Source organism: Bactrocera tryoni, chromosome 5 (genome assembly GCF_016617805.1).
Source record: "Bactrocera tryoni isolate S06 chromosome 5, CSIRO_BtryS06_freeze2, whole genome shotgun sequence".
Taxonomy (NCBI): Eukaryota; Metazoa; Arthropoda; class Insecta; order Diptera; family Tephritidae; genus Bactrocera; species Bactrocera tryoni.
The window spans coordinates 68,916,225-68,937,151 of record NC_052503.1 but is presented as its reverse complement, the minus strand read 5'-3'; the positions used below and the strand labels follow the sequence as shown (position 1 = coordinate 68,937,151).

At 28.7% G+C, this 20,927-nt stretch overlaps 1 protein-coding gene across 7 annotated transcripts in view; it reads right to left on the bottom strand.

Moving 5' to 3' along the window:
- LOC120776814 (rab11 family-interacting protein 3) overlaps positions 1-20,927 on the bottom strand; it is a 131,148-nt gene that overhangs the window by 83,808 nt on the left and 26,413 nt on the right. The window contains exon 1 of one of the 7 annotated variants that reach the window (XM_040107829.1): positions 17,865-18,317. The exons of 5 other annotated variants lie outside the window; for them this stretch is intronic. In XM_040107829.1, the coding sequence (XP_039963763.1) occupies positions 17,865-17,917 (53 nt within the window). In that variant the 5' untranslated portion in view covers positions 17,918-18,317. Of the gene's footprint in view, positions 1-17,864; positions 18,318-20,927 lie in introns of those variants that run through there. One more of the 7 variants, XM_040107828.1, reaches the window with a different exon arrangement.

Sequence of the window (20,927 nt, the reverse complement as noted above, 5' to 3'; positions counted from 1 at the left end):
GCATATTGCTCATATGATTTTCTGGCAATATGACTGTGAGCATACAACAACAGAGCTAAGTTTGTTTTTGTATACAAATTTTGAATGTTAAATTGTAATAAAAATGTGCAAAATGGAAAAAAAGTTTAAAAAAGAATTTTTTGACAGGAAAAAACAATAGAATTCACGAAACAAAAAGCGAAACGCTTAGAACAAGCAAAAGCAGCGACTGCGAAAAAGACAAATGACCGCCGCAATAGCGGAAAAGTTGTACAGTCCATAATAATAAATGCTAATTAATATTTAGTGATTAATTTGAAAGAACAGAACAGCAAAAATGTGCAAAATAAAATGTGTTTCTCATTAATTTCGGCAAAAATGCCAGAACAAACAATAAATAGTTTATTACCGGTGAAAAAATTCAAAAAAGTCTGCAAATACGAACAGCTGTTTTTGAGTGTTTCTCGCAGCTTGCCTAATATAATACTTGAGTTTGTAGCGTGCAAAAAAATTAAAAATAAAAGCAAGAAGAGCCGTTACCTTAATGCTTCCATTTACTATCAGATTGTCTAGCTGCAACCAAAATAGAAAACCTTAAATAAAATCAATAGCAAATTGCCATTGAAAGATTTTGGCGCAAAGCCGGCGAAGGTCGCCAATAAAGCTGAGTGGGTGAGACGTTTGTGCGTTGATTGAGTGCATGATTGAAAAGTGATTGAGAAGTGATTGCATTTAGCAATGACGGAAATGAAATAGAAGTATTAAGTGATGCGTAATTTTTTAAAGAAATTTAGGCAGCAAATTACTATTTGTAAATATTTTAATTGAGAATGAAAAAAAAAATATTGGAAAATATTATTTTTAGTGAGTATTAGATTTTATATGCTCATGAATGGCAAGAATAATAAAAATAATCAAAATTATTTTTAAGTAATATGGCACTTATGTACGATATTTATACGCATATAATTTTTGCTTCCGTAATAATTAAGCGCTTATAAAGAAAAATATGACGTAGATGTACTATGTATTTAAAAATAAAAAAAAACGAAAACACTCAATGGCTCAGGTCTTAAAAATTAATTATTTTTTATGAAAATTTTTGTCTTTCAAGTGCAATTAAATGTGAATAAATTAATAAATATGATTTTTTATCAAAACTATTTTTTATAAAAAAGGTTTATTTTTCAAGCGCAATTAAATAAGAATAATTTGTTAAATATGATTTTTTATTATAATTATTTTTAATTGAAAATGATGTTTTGACATATTTTGTTGTGCATACACCATATATTATTATTTTGGTCACCTTTATGGTTTTTCCCCGAACTTTATTTCCAAACTTTTTTAATAATTTATATTTATTATGTAAAAAACTTGTGCGTAAGCTGCTTTTAATTGCCCAATTTAGGCACTTTTCTGCGTTGTGAAGTAGTTCAAATAGATCAGCAGAGAAGTGTAGGTAATTTCAAAAGTGAATAAACTCAAACAATTATGGGAAACTATTTTATTATTAGAGAATAATGTGTTAAGGTGAAAAAATTACAAAAAAAATATTAATTTCGTACACAAGCTATAATATCCTTCACAGGTAATTTTCTTATAGGACAATACGAGTAATGTTTAAAAAATATTTTTGTACTGATTTCGCTCGATCAGTTTGTATGACAGCTATATGCTATAGCGATCTGATCTGAACAATACATTCGGAATTTGTAGTGATACCTTCGGTAATAATCTGTAGCGATTTTCGAGCAGATATCTCGCTAAATAAAAAAGTTTCCTTACAAAAACTTGATTTCAATGAAAAAAAAATGTGTAGGGTAGCTATTTGATATAGAGATCCGATATGAACGAAATGTTCGCATATTGTAGCGTTGTCTTGAGCCATAATCTCTGCCAAATTTCAAGAAAATATCTTCTTAAATAAAAAAGTTTTCCATACAAAACCTTAATTTTAGTTGATCACTTTGTATGACAGCTATATTCTATAGTAGTCCGATCTAAAAAATTTATTCGGAGATTGTACCATTGTATAGGGTAGAAACCTGGGTCAAATTTCGTGAAGATATCTTGTCAAATAAAAAAGTTTTCCATACAAGAACTGGATTTTGAGCGTTCAGTTTGTAGGGCGAGCCAATCAAACGAAATGCTGTATAAATATAAAGGAATCATCAGCTATAAGTCGCCGCAAATACGGATAAAGTTGGTTCCAAAAATCCAAAGAAATTCTTCTTCATTATAAAAAGCATATCTTCTCCTCATTCAAACCTCGCACTTAACAAAATTAACTGAATCAGAGCAATATCCACTTTTAAAATAAAATTGCAATCTTAATTTGTTCCACCTCAAATTACCAAAATAAATGCCAGTAAAGTGTCTCCCAAGCATTTCTAATTGTCAAAATTTACATTTGAACCGCAAATTGTCTCCAAAAGCATTGCCAAGGCAATTAGCCAAACAAATTTTACAAAATCAAAATGTAAGTGCTGCAAGTACAACTAACAAATTTGCCAACAAAAGTTCATTGACTCACGCGCACCTGTCACCCAGTGAACAACAACAACAAAACTAATAACAAATTTGATTACAGCATATTTATTTTTATGGGCGACGAGGCAGAAGCAGAGTTGAAGCACTTAAGGCGGCAAGCGGTGCAAAGGGCAATAATGGAAAAGAAACAGCAGACGAATTAAATAACTTAAATAACAAGGCGAAACCCAAAAAAAAAAGATACAACGAAGAGGGCTGAGAAAAGCTAACAAAAAGTAGGAAGAAAATGCCTTTTGATTATTAAATAAATATTTGTGTTTACATGGAAGTGTAATGAGATCGCACAAAAACGTGTGACATAATGTCAATAATAAAGTTATGTAAACAGAAAGCATATTTACTTTTCCTTATATGCTTTGTGTGACTTTCTTTTTTATTAACACTACATTTTTGCAATTTTTGCGCTATTTTTTGTTTTTTTTTTCTTGCTTATTCAATTTTTTATCAAATATATTATGTGAGTGTTCGTTTTTTAGTTTTTGTTGTAAGATGTAGATGAAAGCGAAAAAAATCAAAAAAAAATTATAAAAGGAAATATGAAAGTAATTTATTAATAAAAAAATATTCAAATAAAAAATAAAACTCTTCACTCAATGACAATGCCAAATTTAACACTTTTTAAGTGCTATATGCAAATCGGGTAGTTCGGACTACGTCACTTACAATAATATGGTCATTGGTTACTGGAAAGTTAAAAAAACGTTAAGTTGGGCCCCAATGATGTTAACATATCCTCATAGATGTATTTCTTATAGTATTTAAGGGTATAAAGAGGTCTTTTACGTTGTTTGATGGGTCAGTTTGTATGGCAGCTATATATTATAGAAGTCCGATCTGAACAATTTGTTCGGAGATTGTAGGGCTGTCTTGGATAATAATTTGTGCTAAATTTCGTGAAATTATCTACTCAAATAAAAAAGTTTTTCATACAAAGACTTGATTTTCATTGATCAGTTTTTATGACAGCTATATGTTATAGTGCTTCGATCGGAAAAATTTATTCGGAGATTAAAGCTGTGTCTTGGAAAAAAATTCATCTCGAATTTCGTGAAAATATCTTCTCAAATAAAAAAGTCTTTCATACAAAGACTTGATTTTGATCGTTCGATTTGTATGACAGCTACATGTTATAGTAGTCCGACTTCAGCGATTTCTTCAACAATTGAGTTGTTGCTTTGGAATAATTAATCATACCAACTTTCATAAAGATATCTTGTCAAACAAAAATGTTTTCCATACAAAAACTTGTTTCTGATCGGACAGTTTGTATGGCAGCTATATGCTAAAATGATCCGACATCGATGGGTACGACAAATAAACAAGTTTTTGTGTAAAAAAAAGATATGTGCAAAAGTTCAGAGCGATATCTCAAACATTCGAGAAAAATTTATTATTGAAAATTTATGAAATATTTTTTTTTGAATATGAAAGCATTTTTTTTTATAAAAATTTTCACAAAAAAAATAAATATCAAATACTTGTGAACGTGTGATAATTGAATTAGCAAAATTAGTAAAAAAAGACCGCAAAAGTATTATGTAAATTTTGCATTGAAAGCATATATGTACAAATATATATGGAAATGATTTTCTTGTTTTCTTCGCACGAAAGCGCTCCGACTTTACAACTTTCAGGTAGTACTTTTTTATTATTACTTTTTTTAATTTTTCATATTTTTACTTTTTATTATATTTTCTATTTTTCGTTTTAGTTCATATTTGCTATAACAACAACACTAAAGTTTCTTGATGCGTAAAGCAATTTGTGAATAATTTAAAAGTCAAAGTATAGGCATATTTTCAATGAAATTTCAGCGTGATTTGTTTTCGGCGCAAAAGCTGTAACAAAGCTTATTTAATAAAGCTTTTTGAAAGCTTCTGTAAACGATACGCAAAAAAGTGACGCCTAAGGCACAGTGTTATGTTTTCGAAGCAAGGAAGTCAAAAGCTAGATATTTGAAATGATTTACTCTCCAGTCATTCTCTAAAAATATCAAAATGAGTGCCAAGGCGCTTCCAGTTCATCATATTATACATATATTACAAAAAAGTGTAAAATACAGTAAACTCTTACTACAAAAAAAATTACTCAGTGAAGGCTATTTAAACTCAATCCTTCTTCTTTTTCATTGGCGTAACTGAATTCTAGATACATGTATTAAAATACTTCTTAGATAGGTTAAAAAATATCGTCTTTGAAGAAGTTGGAAATAGTGAAAATCACTTTTTTTTAAGTATCTGCATACATCAAGCATTATGAGCAATCAAAATAAAGCTAAAGATAACTTAAATCAGTAGTTTTCCTGTATTTCCTTGTATACTTTCAGGCGATCACACTGTATATTTTCAACTTTATATGTACTATACTTATATGATAACAACTATACTCCAGACAAACTTAAAACCGAATACAGTTTAATTTGTCAATTTCATTCAAAAAGCTCATCGATATATAATTCTCAACGAGTTTATAAAATGCGTAAATGCAACTGAAATACTTTTCCTTTGTGGAATTTAACAATTATAGAGCACAGGGGAGGTATAGCACTTAAAATTCATAACTTCTTTACGCTCACACCTCTAAATAATTTCCTTCCATATCATTTCGATCTCTATTCCTCTCTCTCTCACACTTCTCTCAAGTCACCCATCGCAGTTAAGTACCATAAAATCGATATTTTTGTACAAAATTTTTCGAAATTTTTTACTTCAACATTTTTTCTTTTCCAAAATTCTGGCCCTTTTTGTTAAATAAAAAATTTTTGCTAATTTTTATTTTTTTTTTTTAAATTCTGGCCTTTTTTGCTAAATAAAAAATTGAAGCGAGTTTTGAAATTTTTTACTTAATTTTTTTAGCGACTCAGCGGTGTTGAAGACTTTGAGCACAGTATTTCTGTTTACTAAATTTTTTTTTCTAACACAGCATGCCATGTTTAAGCAACTTGTTGCAAAATCTGATTTTTCAAATCCATTTGCTTTATATACTTCTAAAATTACCTATCCTTCCACGTCGAAAATTGATTTATTATACTTATTTTCCGTCATAAATTATTGCACATGAGAACACATGCAAATTTAGTGCAAATACCCGGCCGGAAAATTTTACACTTGAAAATATTATATTTTTCGTAAATAATTGTGCAATTTATAACTTCATTTAATGCGCTGCAAACAATTTAGTTTGGACTAGGAAAATATAATAATCGATTATATACGATAAAAACAGAAATTTATAGAATTTTTATTTTTGAGAAAATTTCGAATTTTTTGTTGATACATTACATACGATATGTAATTTTGATTGAATATGAAGAATTTATTCACTGAAGTCACTGGTACTAAACTATTTTTCAATGTGAAGAGGTTGCAACTGTTTGCTTAAAAATTTACTTACAGCAACAAAAAACAAATAGTTTAAGATTTAAATTTTTATTTGATAAACAAACAATATTAATCCAGTAATCAAAATTATTTGAATTAAAAAATCGATATTGTTGCTAAGTGATCACTAACAGAGGGAACTAGTCGCTCAGTTTTTGAGATATCGACCTGAAGATTTGCTGCTGTCCTTTTTTCTACAAGAAGCTGCTCATTTGTTGGTACCGCTGGTATCGGATGACTATAGCATATAGCGACCATACAAACTGAGCGATCGGAATCAAGTTATTGTATGGAAAACTTTTTTATTTGTTAATATCTTCAAGAAATTTTGCACATATTATTTTCCAGGATATCTCTACAATTTCCAAAGAAATTGCTTAGATCGGACCACTATAGCATATAGCGGCCATACAAACAGAACGTTCAAAATTAAGTTATTATAAGAAAAACTTTTTTGTTTGTTAAGATATCTTCAAGAAATTTTGCACAAATTATTTCCAAAGGCACCTCTACAATCTCCAAATAAATTCTTCATATCGGACGACTATAGCATATAGCTGTCATACAAACTGAACGTTCAAAATTAAGTTATTGTAAGAAAAACTTTTTTCTTTGTAGAGATATCTTCAAGAAATTTTGCAAAAATTATTTCCAAAGACATCTCTACAATCTCCAAATAAATCATTTATATCGGACCACTATAGCATATAGCTGTCATACAAACTGACCGCTGAAAATCAAGATAAATAACTTTTTATACCATTTTATGCCATAATAAATGCACATGTGGAGAGTATTATAACTTTTTTGTAGTCAAAGTTAACGCTTTTTCTTGTTTTCATCATAAAAACAGTGGAACTATTTCCTACAGGGTTCGCATGTAACACAAACCATGCAATGAAGCCAATAATGTGCCGCGAAATAAATTGGCAAATAGCAAATGGTAAAATATATGTGTACAAGCACGTAGAAAAGCATACAAATTGCCAACAACACTGATTGAAAACTTTTTTCATATCACAGTTCATTGAAAAATATTTCATATTTCGCGGAATATTTTAAATTAGCCGTGGAATTAAAGAATGAAATCAGCGTTCAATGTCTAATTACGCGCGCAAACAGATTTTTTAGTTAATATTTCCTTAATTTTATTATTTAAGTACATATACATACACACATACAACTATATACAGACATATGTATATGTATATGTACATTTTTTTCACAATTGGCTATTTGTGTGGCTATATTTTTTCCAGTGCACATGTGCTGACCACTGCGTCGGCTCAAATTTTGTTTTTACTAATTTTTTTTTATTCTAACGTTTTTTCATATTTATTTATGTATATATACATATTTTTGCTTTTTGTTGTAATTGTTATTCCACGTAATCGCATGTCCAGCCATTCATGCGTCCATTCTCAGCTCATCCGCTACGGCCGTTTTAACGCCGCCTGCTGCCTGCGCCCAACGCGCTTGCCAGCAATGCGTCGCAGTCTAATTGTTAGCGAAAAAAACCAACAAAACAACAAATATAACAACAAAAGCAGTTTTCGGGTTTCAGTTTTCGCTTTTCTTTGCATGTTGCGCGCTGCGCTCGCCGCTATTTATGCACAGATTTTTCCATTTTCCATACAAATTTGTTTTTGTTGTTTTTTGTTTACTAACGCTGACTGATTTTCCCATACGCCGCCACTCACGTTGCCAATCACCCACACACCGAAATTGTATTTTTATGCGCAAATATTCTCCATTACATTGTTTGTTAGCTGATTGTATTGTTATTGTTGTTTTTATGAGCAATTCTTATTTTACTTTTTCACATTTAGTGTTCTCTATTGTTTGTTGTTAGCCATTTACTTTTCTGTTGGTCACTTAAGTTGCATTAGAGCGAAAAAAAATAAAAGTGGCCTTTGTTGTTGCTGTTGTTTTTTCACAAGTTGGGGGCCAATAAATGCAAATTCGGTCAAATTGCTAGTCACATTTGCCATTTGAGTGACTTGGAATGCAATAAAATGCAATTGTTAAAACTTGTTGCTAATATTTTGCACACGAGTGTAGTTGAATGTGTCAGCTGTGATTGCGGACAATTGTCTAAGATTTCATTTTTTGGTTTTTTGAAAAAATTTACGATTTTGTAACACCTTATGACTCATTAAACACTTAAAAGCAAAAAATCGCGCTTTTGCGTTCTCAGTTCCTCGGCCTAGAAATAAGCTTAGACATTCTAAATAATTAAAAAAAAAATCACATATAAAGTGGAAGCTCTGAGTTTTCCTTCGAATTTCCCGAAAATGTTTAATTGTATATTCTTAGAGGTTTTAATGGTATTGTCTCGTAACATCTAAGTTTCAAGAACCTTTAGAAAAATGAAAAATATAGTACATAGAGAGCCAAATTCAGCGGTAGTCAGCAAAGGAAAGCTTCAAGTCATGGGGTTTGCTGAATGTAAAATGAGGATTTAAAGAGCAAATAAGCTTTGAAAAACTATCTTCTAAGCTTTCTCTCACATTTTTAGCCCAAAAATATCCATAGTTATAGGGTTTCCAAAGGTCCACGTAAAAATTAGAACTTTTTTCATTCTCACTCATCTCACCATCACTCCGCACCGCAAAATGAAAATATTAAAATTTATCTCGCTCACTGTGTTCACAAAGTTAGTCAAATAGTGTTAGTCCTCACTATCGATAGCATTATCAGAGTGATTTCGGTACTTCGTCATAGCTTTGGAACTTCGCTTGATTTAAGCAGGCTCTGGTCAACAATTATCTTCTGAGCGACCGCGAATTTCTTGTGGCCGAATGCATAACGCAGGAGACAACTGAACTAATGTACTTACTCTCAGTAAAGTTCAGCTTGTCGAAATCATAGAAGTTCTTACTGGATATTATCCAATGGACGCGCTGAAAATCCTGCCGGACGCTAAATGTGAAAGTTGTTTGAATAAATAGCCGGAATTGATATCAGCCGAACTTTGTCGATTTTGCTGACTTACTTTGATAAATACTTAGGAGTATTTAGGTTTCACAATGGTCCGAAGTTCTCAACTGTGCACATGGGATTTGCCGGACGCTAACTATTAAAGTTGTTTGGAAGATAGAAGATGAGTTGGAACTATCCAGACACTTTTCCTTCATTGTCCAGATTTCGGAAGATTGTACCTGTCGAAATAGCCGGAATTGATAACAGCCGAGCTTTGTCGATTTTGGTAATTCTTTTCGATTAGTACTTAGGAGTATTTATGACCGTATTTCTCATGATGGATGGAGTCATATGTAGAAGTTAACGCAAGTGAGGAAAGTTCTCTGAGCGCCATTCACTTGGGAGTGACCAAAACCGATTATTCTACACATGGCTCAAGCAGCTCACGACTTCCAGCCTGCGAGCAAGTATCCTCTGGGTAGCCTAAAAACGTCCGTTTGAAGGCGAGTTAAAGTAGCAAGGCAAACCATACCTCCCGAGGGTTGTGTGCTGGATTTTGGACCCGCCACATATTACAATGGATCGAAGCTCTCAGCTGTCCACATGCTATCTGTTTTAGACCATTCAACTTAAACTAATCTAACCTTCCAAAATTATCGATCTCGGGCGCACTGACCTAGGTCTTATGAGTGGAACTTTGGAACTCTAGATGTTCCTAAAACAAATCAAGCAGATTAGAAACAATTTCCTTGAACAATTTAGTTAAAAATAAGTGTGATCTAACAAGGAAAATAAATTGATAGATAAGCAATATCATTGTTATGCCAATTTACTATGCGGCCTCATTATAAAAGATCACACAATCAATGCTAAACCTCAAATTCTTAGCTGTACATTGTTTAGTCACCAATATAACTGAGTTCTCCAATCTAATCCTGAGCTATAATGACTTTTTAGAAGCACTAAATAGTCTAAAGCTTCGGAAGAGTAAATTTTACTTTTATGAGGTCAACCACAACTAAATTTATTTCTATTCTCAATTTTCTATGAATCTTGTGCAAAATTCAAACCTTAACTAACCAAAAATGGCTTTCCATGAAAGCTACGCCTTTAGGAATTAAAGCGAATTTCTATGAATTTCTATCTTTCCATTACTCCATTTGCCATTAGACGCCTTCACATGCATAATTTGCCATTTTGCTTGCAACTTTCGCAAATTAATTTTTTTTTGTTTCAATTTTTGTTTATTTCTCCATTTAACAAGCCGTATAATATGCACAAGTGTGGAAGAGTGGGCGTCTTCTGTTGCCATGAAATACCTGCTTCATGGCCTAGCCCATACCAGAGCCACGATGGCGTTACTTGTGAATAACTGTGTCGCTAATCAATCCATCAGCGATTTTTTCTGTTTTTGTTATTTTCTTATACAAAAATCTTAGGTTTCTCTAGCTGCGCTGTGAATGTGGGCTTGGCTTTCAGTGCATGCTGCTTCTTGCTGCGCTGACTGACAGCTCATTTTGCAGGCGTAAACAGCTTAAGCGCATGTCTATGTGTGTGTGTGCTTTATTTTTTTCCTTTTTATAAGCAATCAATTAACACAAAATTTAAATTTGGAATATGTGTAATCAACAAGAAATCGTAAAATAGTGGACATATAACTGGAGATAGATGGGACATGGATGATGCAAAAAATATTTAAACTAAATATGTTCGAACAAATAATTTCGAAATAATTTATAGTTAATTTTAACAGATATTTCTATAATAACTTATAGAGGCAATATGGATTCTACTTGTAGTTTAGCCTTAGCCAATAGACTTAGATAAATCAAAAACTTAGGTATGTAGGTAAGCAAATAGGCTAATTTCTCGTGAGGCCACGAATAATCCCATATGGACAGTTTGATACGCCTGTCTAGAGCCTGCCATAAATCTTACTGATTACAAGTTTGCCTTTTTAGCCTGATAACATGGATACCAAAGTGTCCAGTTAGAACAGCTATCATTACAGGTCTATGAGAAGGGCCATAAGGCTTTCGCTACCTCACAAATACTGGTTGCCGACTAATGCTTGTTGAGCTCGCGCGAGGTTCATTACTTAATGGAGGGAATACGCGAAGGTAGAAGAACCAACCAATGGAATTTGGTTAAGGCGATGTTCTCACTGTCGCTGTCAGCGAGTTCAAGGCCTGTATTCCAACTTTCCTAAAAGAAGTCGAACTTCAAGAAGTACTCTGCTACTACATACCTTGCTGGCTACCACTTCTGTTTGATAGGCTCTACAGTGGTCTGGAGCCGGAAATTCCAGAACACCTGATTCTAGCTTGCGCAGCAATTCATAAAAGCAGGCTCAAGGCTCTTGGATCCATCCACGTGGACAGGGATCACATCACTTTCATTGCGTCCATCAAGCTCCTAAAATTATTCAGAGTGCTGGACCTTTGTGACCATATGTGATATAGGAGAGGGCACAATAGACAATAGGTCGCAGTGCAAAAGCTCAATTATTTTCTATCTATCTACACTTATGTATGTACATAGTCTGTGCATAGTAGATAGATAAAATAAATGCCCTATGAACAAAAGAAAAATCACAACTGAGAGCAAAGCTTAATCAAACAAATCCAACTGGGACAAAAGCATTACTAATAATACAAATATATATTGAACAAAAATAGTCACATAAATATAAACTGTAACGCTACAATGGTAAAGAATGCAATAAATATAATTTAATAAATATTGCAAAGAAATATAAAAATAAATCAACAACTCAAAGGTCTACAAAGAAAGACAAAGCAAAAATTCCACTTAAAACACCCGCAAGTCCAGGCTGACTCAGTCTGCCAGTTAGCACGTCAGCTGTGGTACGAAAAGCGCTAAGCAAACAGTTTCTCAGCTGGTTGGCGAGTGACAGGTACGCCGCATGAAGCCAGAGTTCAAGAAACCCTACATACCAAGAGAATCAACAGAATGCTGAGTGGCATAAGAAATGGCTTTCATTTTGCTGGCAAGCAATGCAAAGCTGTGATTTTTTTAGTTTTTTATTTTATTGCAAACTAGCTGATTAGTTTTTGTTGTTTTTGTTAATATTGTCACCTCTGTTCATAATGGCTAAGTCGTGCAAAGTATCGGCTATAATGAGAGAACGGCAAAAAAGTCTTTATATTTACATACACATTAGCTAAACAGTTATTTTCTATAAAAAAGAACAATAAAAAATTATGTAAATATAAATAAAATGGAAAAGTTCAAAGAAAGAACCTTCAGTACGTATAAAATGTTAAAGTAGCTTAAGTTGACTTAAATCATCTTAAATAAATTGCGACAATTTGGTACTTCGAATAACTATAAAATGCAGAGAAGCAATATGTCCGCATATCCAGAGATATTGACTATACTTGTAGTCTACTTAGCCTACTTTAAAATATTGGATGAGATATATTCGATTTTTTGGCACAGATTGGTAGTCATTTAGTTAAAAATTAAAGCAATATTTTTTCAAAGATTTAGCTTTATGCAGCTTTCTCCGAAGGTTAAGGGGCTTTATCCCCTTGCAAAACAGAAAAAACATTTATGAACATTTTTTGCTGTTGTGGGATTAAAAAATTTAGACATTTTTCATATTAATTAATTAATAAAAATTCTATTAATTAATAAAATTTTAATATTAATTAATTAAACAATTTTAAATTTTAATTAATTAATTTTCATTAAAAAAATTAATTAAATTATTTTTAAAATTATTAAAAATATTTAATTTAAAAATTTATTTTAATTAATTTAATCCCTCTACAGGAAAAAAGTTTTAATATTAAATTTCAGTAAATTAGTTTTAATTAAAAAACATTTCTAATTTAATTAATTAATTCAAAAAAATTAATTTAATTAATAAAATTTTTAATATAGTTATAAATTAATATAATAGCTTTTAAATTTCTTAATCACTCTACAAGAAAAAAGTTTTAATATTAAATTTTAATTAATGAATTTTAATTTAAAAAAATTCTAATATTTATTAATTTTTTAATTAAACATTTTCACACTTTATTTAACTAATTTTAAATAAAAAACATTCAATTCAATGTAAAAAAATTAATTAATCACTTAAAAAAGCAAATTTACTGATTTTAATATGCTTTCTTGATCTTGTAGCCGATCTCCAGGACGACTTTCGAAAAATGCTTCGGTCAGGAAGATTTATCTGCTTAACATTTTCTCAAATTCAAAAACCAAAATAATCTTAATATTACTATAGCTGAGAATAGATACTGATCGAAGAACTGGCCAAAATTCTGATTCTTGAGAAAATGGCGACATACCAAAAATGCGTTTTAAGAAAAAAATTACATATCAGAGTGACTTTAAAAAATCAAAATCTTTATCTGAAATATTATTCATTCGATTATTACCTGACATATACATACATATGTATATCTGAGAAGGTCGTAAGAAAATTTCAAGCCAAACGATCAAGTACTTTCGAAAACCGCACCGACTCTGAAAACACTATTTCGAGGAAAAAGCGTTTAAAGTGTTGGTGGCCGATTAAACTAAGTAAAAAAACGCTTTTATATCCAAAACTATTTGTGGAATCACCTACAAATTTTCAGAGAACATTCTCAAATATAGTATTTACAATCGAAATTTTGAAATTGACAAGTCGATATAAGGACTTAAGGTTCGTTTTCTCTATGTCTGGTAAGCTGCCATCTGACAACTAAATTCAAAAACTCCATCTTTCGATAAGGAATCTTTTTTAAATCAAAACTTAACTGACGGATGCCTGCTAATCAGACATTAAGTCTACTTCAGCTCTTTTCTCATATTGCGTGAGGTTATACAGATATCTTGGGACAGGTTATGAAGGACGAAAACTGATTTGAAGGTCATCTAATTGAAGTCTACGTTCTTTTAAACAACAAATTTTACGTAGCTTTCTCGGAGGTTTAATAAGACTTTTTTGAGGGAACAACTCCTCTAAACCCTTAAATATTAGGAAAACTTAGCCTTAAGTGAAACCTTACTAGTTGTAGTTTCAATACTTCATGAAGGCAAAATTGGGAAAAGAGAGGAAGAAACATTCACTGAACTTCCAAAAAAAAAATAATAAAAGAGAAAAAAGATTGGGAAGAAAACTTTAATACGACTCATTGACATTTACTATCCAAGTTATAGACTACAGTTATAAACGTAAAAAGTATGACCTTATTACCATCTTTTGCTTAATAAATTTAAATATTAATAATGCGGATACTAAAAAAAGATCTGAAACAAAGAGAAACTCTATAAAAATGAAGCGAAAACTTTTCGACAGCGAGATTAAAGTGAAAAAGTTAAGTACATATTTAGACAGAGCTGAAAATATAAGTTGACCCAAAAGACGGCTTTTACGACTTCGCAATTTTTTAGATACAATTAAATTTTAATTATTTTTTCACTTAAAGCTCTCATATTTCGCAGAAAAATGTGCTTTGAAATACGCATTAAATGATAAATTGTCAAGCTTAATGAAAGCTGCCATGAGCATGGTGACAGCAACGCCGCGTTGGAGGTAACTTTTGCGCATAAGTTTGCCATTTGCAAATTTGAGGTTATGCAAGTTGTGGTAAACACGTTTGCGTTTCAAGATTTGACCAAGTTACGGTTATAGTTACGTAATGCGCTGGCTGTCTACTTTACTGACAGTTGATTATATTATCTGACAGATTTTGTTTTTTCTTTCTGATTTCTTGGACATTTTATTCCCAGTTATCGTTATTCATATTAATGAAGTCAAGAAAATTTAGCCAAAAATTTAGTCAAAATTTAGGCCTCTCTGCATTATGTTCGAACAACTGTTTTTCGCGCTGTCTCTCTCACACTCCCTCTCTCCATATTTTTACTAACAAAATGTGCTGGCAATGCTGAGATTATAATGTGACATCAATGATAGATTATTAAAATTAAAGTTTAAGTATAATTTTTTAATAAAAGTTTAACTTAAAATATTATAACATTTTCGAGATTACTTATGCAATTCATATTTTCAAATTTCAAATATTAAATTTTTTTTCTTACTTCTGTGTTTGGTTACATTTTCTGTACTTATTATTCATATTTGTATATTCATTATAGCTTCATGTTAGTATTCCCACGTTTCAGTCGAGTTACTAACGTTTATGACTCAGTCATGCCTACATACACATTAAAGTATGCCTGGTAAATATGTTTTTGACAACTCTTTGCTAATTGGTTATGGCGTTCAAATGCGTTTTTCTTGGAAACAATGCCAAATACTTATGCGAATATCAAATATGCCAATTCTTAGCAATATGAACTCACAACTACCAACCCTTTTTATTATGCGAAAATTCTTTTGGCCGTGGGTAGTGACACCAAAATGTCAGAAATGTCAAAAAATATTGCGCCTTAATTTATTTGCATCGTTGTTTTTTTCGATATATTCTACGGCTGACCATCGATGAGAGAATTATGTGGTAGGAAAAATTTAACTGGTATTTCTATTGAATAAAATTGTGGTCAATTTAAAGTTGTTTATGCAAGTAATTGAAAAAAATTGCACAAAATTTTTGAGGTTATGTCTGACTTGAAGATAATTTCTATTTGGAAGGCACAATTCCGCAAATGATTCTAAAAAATATTGAATCGAAAAATAATTGAAAAGAATTCCGAGCAGGTTTTTCCTTTCTGAACGAAAAAAAACATATGGTTTTGTTAAGAATTCGGGGTTCTTACGAATTCTATAAATATATATACTTATATACTATATGCTTTTCAGACATCAAACATTTATACAACCACTTAAAAATCAATTTTCACCAACATAGGCTTGACTTAAATACCCTTTACTTAAGTAAGCAAGTAACTGATAACCGAAACTCGCAACCATGAACTCATTAAATGAATCCGCTGTGTACTCGTATTGTAGTTTCCCTTGGAAATGCTACCTTTTCAAGTATAAAATTAATTGAGCCAACAAATTGTTCAGATTACATTTTTTTGCTTTAAATTTTCAAATAAAGCAAAATTTATTACAAGCTATATAACCTTCAACAAGGTGAAATATATAATATACCATAAAAATGACAATAAAAAAGTGGAAACACGCAAATAAATTAAAACAAATTACGAGCTAATAAACTATGAGATGGATACATATACATATAAGTATGTATAGTTGGATATTTAAAATTATTGCTAAAATAACAAATAGTGTGACATTATTTTATATTTATATTCATATAGCCTATGTATATTTTGGGGTTGTAGTTTGAGAGGATTAAGCGTTTGGAGTTTATCAGAGAAGGAAGGGATAGAAATAGGTTGCAAATAAAAATTAATTTGAAATTAGAAGCGTCAATAACGCTTAATAACAAAAACAATAAATAAATAAAAATCAACAAAACAAAAAACATTAAGTAAAAAAATGTGTGCCTTAATACCACATAAAAACAAATTATGATAAAAAATTAATTTATTAATTATTTTAATTACTTTTCTTATATTTAACTGAAAAATAATTGGAAATCACCAAAATAAAAAACATTTGAAAATATGTTTAAATTAAAAAAATTCTAGTAAATTAAAAAAAATAAGAATAAACATAATTAAATTGAAAAAGAAATTAAAAATGCCTTTATAAAAAAATTAAAATTAAATTAATTATTTAATTTCTTAATTTAAATTAATTAATTAAATTAATTATTATTTAATTTAATTTAATTTTTTTTCATTTAATTTTTTAGAACTGAGAAAATTCACCAAAAAATTTATCATAAAAAATTCATTTATTAAAAATTAAAAACATTTCAATTAAAAGAAATAAAATTACGAAAATTTAATAATAACAAACTAAAATGTTATTGCATAATGATATTAAAAAAAGCCTAAGAACATATAAAACAATTAAAAACTAAAAAATTTAATAATTTACAAAAATTTATTTAATTACGTTAATTAAATAATTCTGTTAATTTTTTTAAAAATAATTTTAATTAGCATTTTAAAAAATTATAAAAATTAAATACATACATACGTGTTTAGTTAAAAAAAATGTAAATTACAAAAACTAAATAATAATAAAAAATACATTGTATGTAGTATATAAAAAAAAAATTACAAGCAAAACACAAATTCAGAAAATTTAATTCATGAAATAATTTAATTTTAATTAATATAATTTTATGAAAATTAATTTTAAAAAATGACTACAAAAATATTAAACGTGAGCTCAAAAATTTCAATACCATATAAAAGCACTAAAAATATGGCACAAAAACTTAAAAATGAAATAAAAGAATATATTAAAATAAAAATTATTAAAAATATTTATTTAATTTGATCAATAATAATAATTAAAATCTTTTTTATTAATTAATTTAAAAAAATCATTCAATTTCATTTTAATTACAAAAAAGAAATAATACAAAAACTAATTAAAAAATGTAATTAATCAAATAATTTAATTTTAATTAATATAATTTATTACTTAATTAAATTAAAATGAATTAAAAAATTAAATGTGAGTTCATAAATCTCGAAACCATTAAAAAACCCCAAAAAACTGGCAAACTAAATGATTTAAATTATTTAATTGATTTTAAAATTGAATTAAGAAACAAAATATTAAAATAAAAATTATTAAAATTAATTAATTTAATTAAATCATTAATTATTGAATTGAAAATATTTTTTTAAATTAATTAATTTAAAAAAATGTCTTGCAATTTGATTTTAAAAATTTTAAAAATTAGATAAAGGTAATAATACAAAAAAATAAATTAATTAATTTAACTGCATTTTAAAAAAGTTCTTAATTGCAAAAGAAAAATAATATTGAAATAAAAAAAATGTAAAAAAAAAATATTTTAAAAATTACAAAAAAATAATAATTAAAAAAATTAATTAGTTAAATAATTTCAAACAACAAAAACCCAAAACCATTTATGCTTAAGCAAAAAGCCACCACTTATTTCCCACACAAATTTATACCAAGTAAAGTAAATAAATAAAACTTTGCATACGCACTTCTTCAAGTGACTGTGGTCGTACGGTACAAAACGAAAATAATCATTATCCATTTAAGCGTCCGTCTTGCTGTTACGTAGCACAAAGCGGCAAATAAAAATCAACTTAAATAAGTAATAGTTTTAAAACGCTTTGTTGTCAAGCTTTCAACACAAATTACGGCTGCAACTTGCGGCAACACACTTTTTTCACCAGCGATGTGGCAACATTTAAATTTTAATTTGTGTCTCCCGCGGCAGCGTTGCTCAAATTAAGACGCAAAAATATGACAGACAGCTGAGGTTGGAGTTGCAAATTGTGTGAGTATTGCAGCGATGGCGCTTGTTAGTAGTTAGTTGTTGTTATTACTGTTGTTGCGGATGGCAGTTATGGCTGTTAACAAATTGTGGGCGTAGAAGATTTAATTGAATATAATTGTATATGAGAAGTTGGTGGTTTTTAATTTGTTTTTTTTTTTAATTTTTATTTTAACTTTTGTTTTAATGTTTTGTTGTACTTTTTGTTATATTTTTGTCGATTCCTTTGTCGGTTTTGAAAACTTTTAATATTTCCCTTTTATTAATTGTTTATTGCCACTTAATATGTTCACATGCTTAAAGTCTTTGTTATTGAGTTAATTATTGCTTTTAATTGAGTTTTCTTTGGCTTCGTATTTAGCGCTTAAGTGGTCACTTTGCCTGAAAATTTTAATTATTTTTTGTTAAATGATTGTATTTGTTATTGTTCTAGTTTTTTGTTGTATATTAGTTCTTGTTATTGCTTTGAATGTTGTAATTGTCGAAACTAATTTTATTAGCAATGGTTTGTTGTTATTGACTGTCGTATTATCTTGTTTAGTAAAGATTTGTAATTTTTGTAATTGTTGTTGTTGCTTTTTTGTTATTTTTAATTATTGTTTTGCTAACTAATAAAAACTTTTTGTCTTTCCGAATAGCTGTTGCTAATTGCACTTTTTGTTTTATTTACTTTTTTCACTAAATTTTATTTATTTTTTAATTTATTTAATTTTTTCGAAAATTTGTAATTTAGCTAATTTTGTTTTAAGTTTTTTTATTTGTAATTAATTTTTTTCACTTTCAATTTTTTATTTTTAATTTACTTTTGATTTTTTTATGCAATCACTTAATTTTTTATTCTTTATTTTTTTAATTTATTTAAATTTTTTCAAAATATATAATTTAATTAATTTTATTATTTTTTTCTTAATTTTTTGTAATCGTAATTTTTTTTTTATTTTTTTTACCTTTATCTTTTTTAAGTTTTTTAATTGTTTTTAATTTTTTCAAATTTATTTTATTTCTTTTTTTTAATTTTTTATTATTAACTTTCATTTGATTTTTTTTTTAAATAAAAAAATTTGTTTTATTCTTTAATTTTGAAATTTTGTAAATTAATTAATTTTATTAAGTTTTCCTTGCTTTTTTTTAAATTATTATATAATTTTTTGATTATTTCTTCACTTTTATTTTGTAATATATTTAAAACATTAAATTTTTTTTAATGTTTAGTTTTTTATTTTTTATTTATTTTTGGTTTTTTGAACCACTAAATTTTATATTTTTTTTAATTTCCTTAAATTTTTGAAAAATTTGTTATTTAATTGATTTTATTGGGGTCATTCACTTTTATTTTTTAATTTTTTCAAAGTTGTTAAAATTGTTTTAATTTTTTTATTTTTGTATTTTTTTTATTTTTTTATGACTTTTTTAATTTTTTTGCTTTTCTTTTAATTCTTTTATAAATTTAATTACCCCCTTGAAAAACTTTCATTTGAATTTTATTTGTTTCTATAAAAAAGTAATGTGAAAGGAATATTGTTGCCAAGATTTCATATCAATCTTTGTTTTTTCTGCCTGAGTTTGCTTTTATTGTAGTATCTTTTGATAACCGTTATCTACAAATATACATATGTAGGTACATATGTATGACACTTGTGATTATTAATTTGTTAGTTCACGTATTAACTTAAAGTACCGTTATTAGATAAGGCTATGATAACAGTAGAGGTAAATATTGACCAACTAGATGATTATGAGCTTTTATATACATATATTTTTCGGAAAAAAAATTTGTTTTTTGTGATTTATTCGTCTATATCAATTTTGTAATCAAATCATGACATAGTGAAATTTAATTTTTTTTTCTTTTTTTGGTTTGAAAATAAGTAACTTTTATAAATTGCTGTGATTGCACACTAACCAATATAATTAGAGGCGTAATTTGAATGGAAATAAGGGAAATTTGTCAGATGAAAGAGATCTGGGTTAAGAATTAAGTTTGTAAGGTGCTGCTTCTTCTGAAGAGATATACACTTTGTAACTAATATTAATCAGAAAATCGGATAGTAGCAGTGTTTGCTGTTAGCACCGAACAGACAAGGATGTTTCATGCCTCATTTGAGTAATCTGTATTAAACTTAGAAGGCGTAGTGATTAGTATATTTAAGAACGTCTTTGCTTTAAAAAATTCCCAAAGCTTCTTTAAATTGTTTTTTTGGTAAAAGAAAATCAATAGCGTTGCATGTACCTTCTTGTACATAAAAATTGTTTTAAAGCTAGACAAATTAATATGACAGTACAGACAATATTTGGCTTCTCTATTCTACTTAAGTCTATGTATGCAGTAAACTGCTTTATTAGATTTTCAAAACAATATAATGGGCTTGACGGCATAGGCGATTAGTTGTGGCCGATTAGTAGTCATATTACATAAAATTCCAATACAGTTCACTTTGCAGAGCGTTAACATTCGCTGTTACACATGTAATGTTCACTATGTTGGTGAACAAGATATTGCTCATACGCACAGTCTAACCAAAAGACACAAAGGAGGAGAGTCATGAAAACCATTCGGATATTTTTCTTGACTTTTTGATTGTTTTACTTTTGATTTGTGTATTTATTTTTAGACTTTTTGTACATTTTTTTGTTGCTATTATTTTTATTATATTTTTGATTACATTTCTTTTGTTATATAATTGTCTTTATATTTTAATTTTTACTTTTTTTTACTAAAAAACAATTGTAAAGATTTTATAATTTTTCAAAATAATTTCATGTTTTT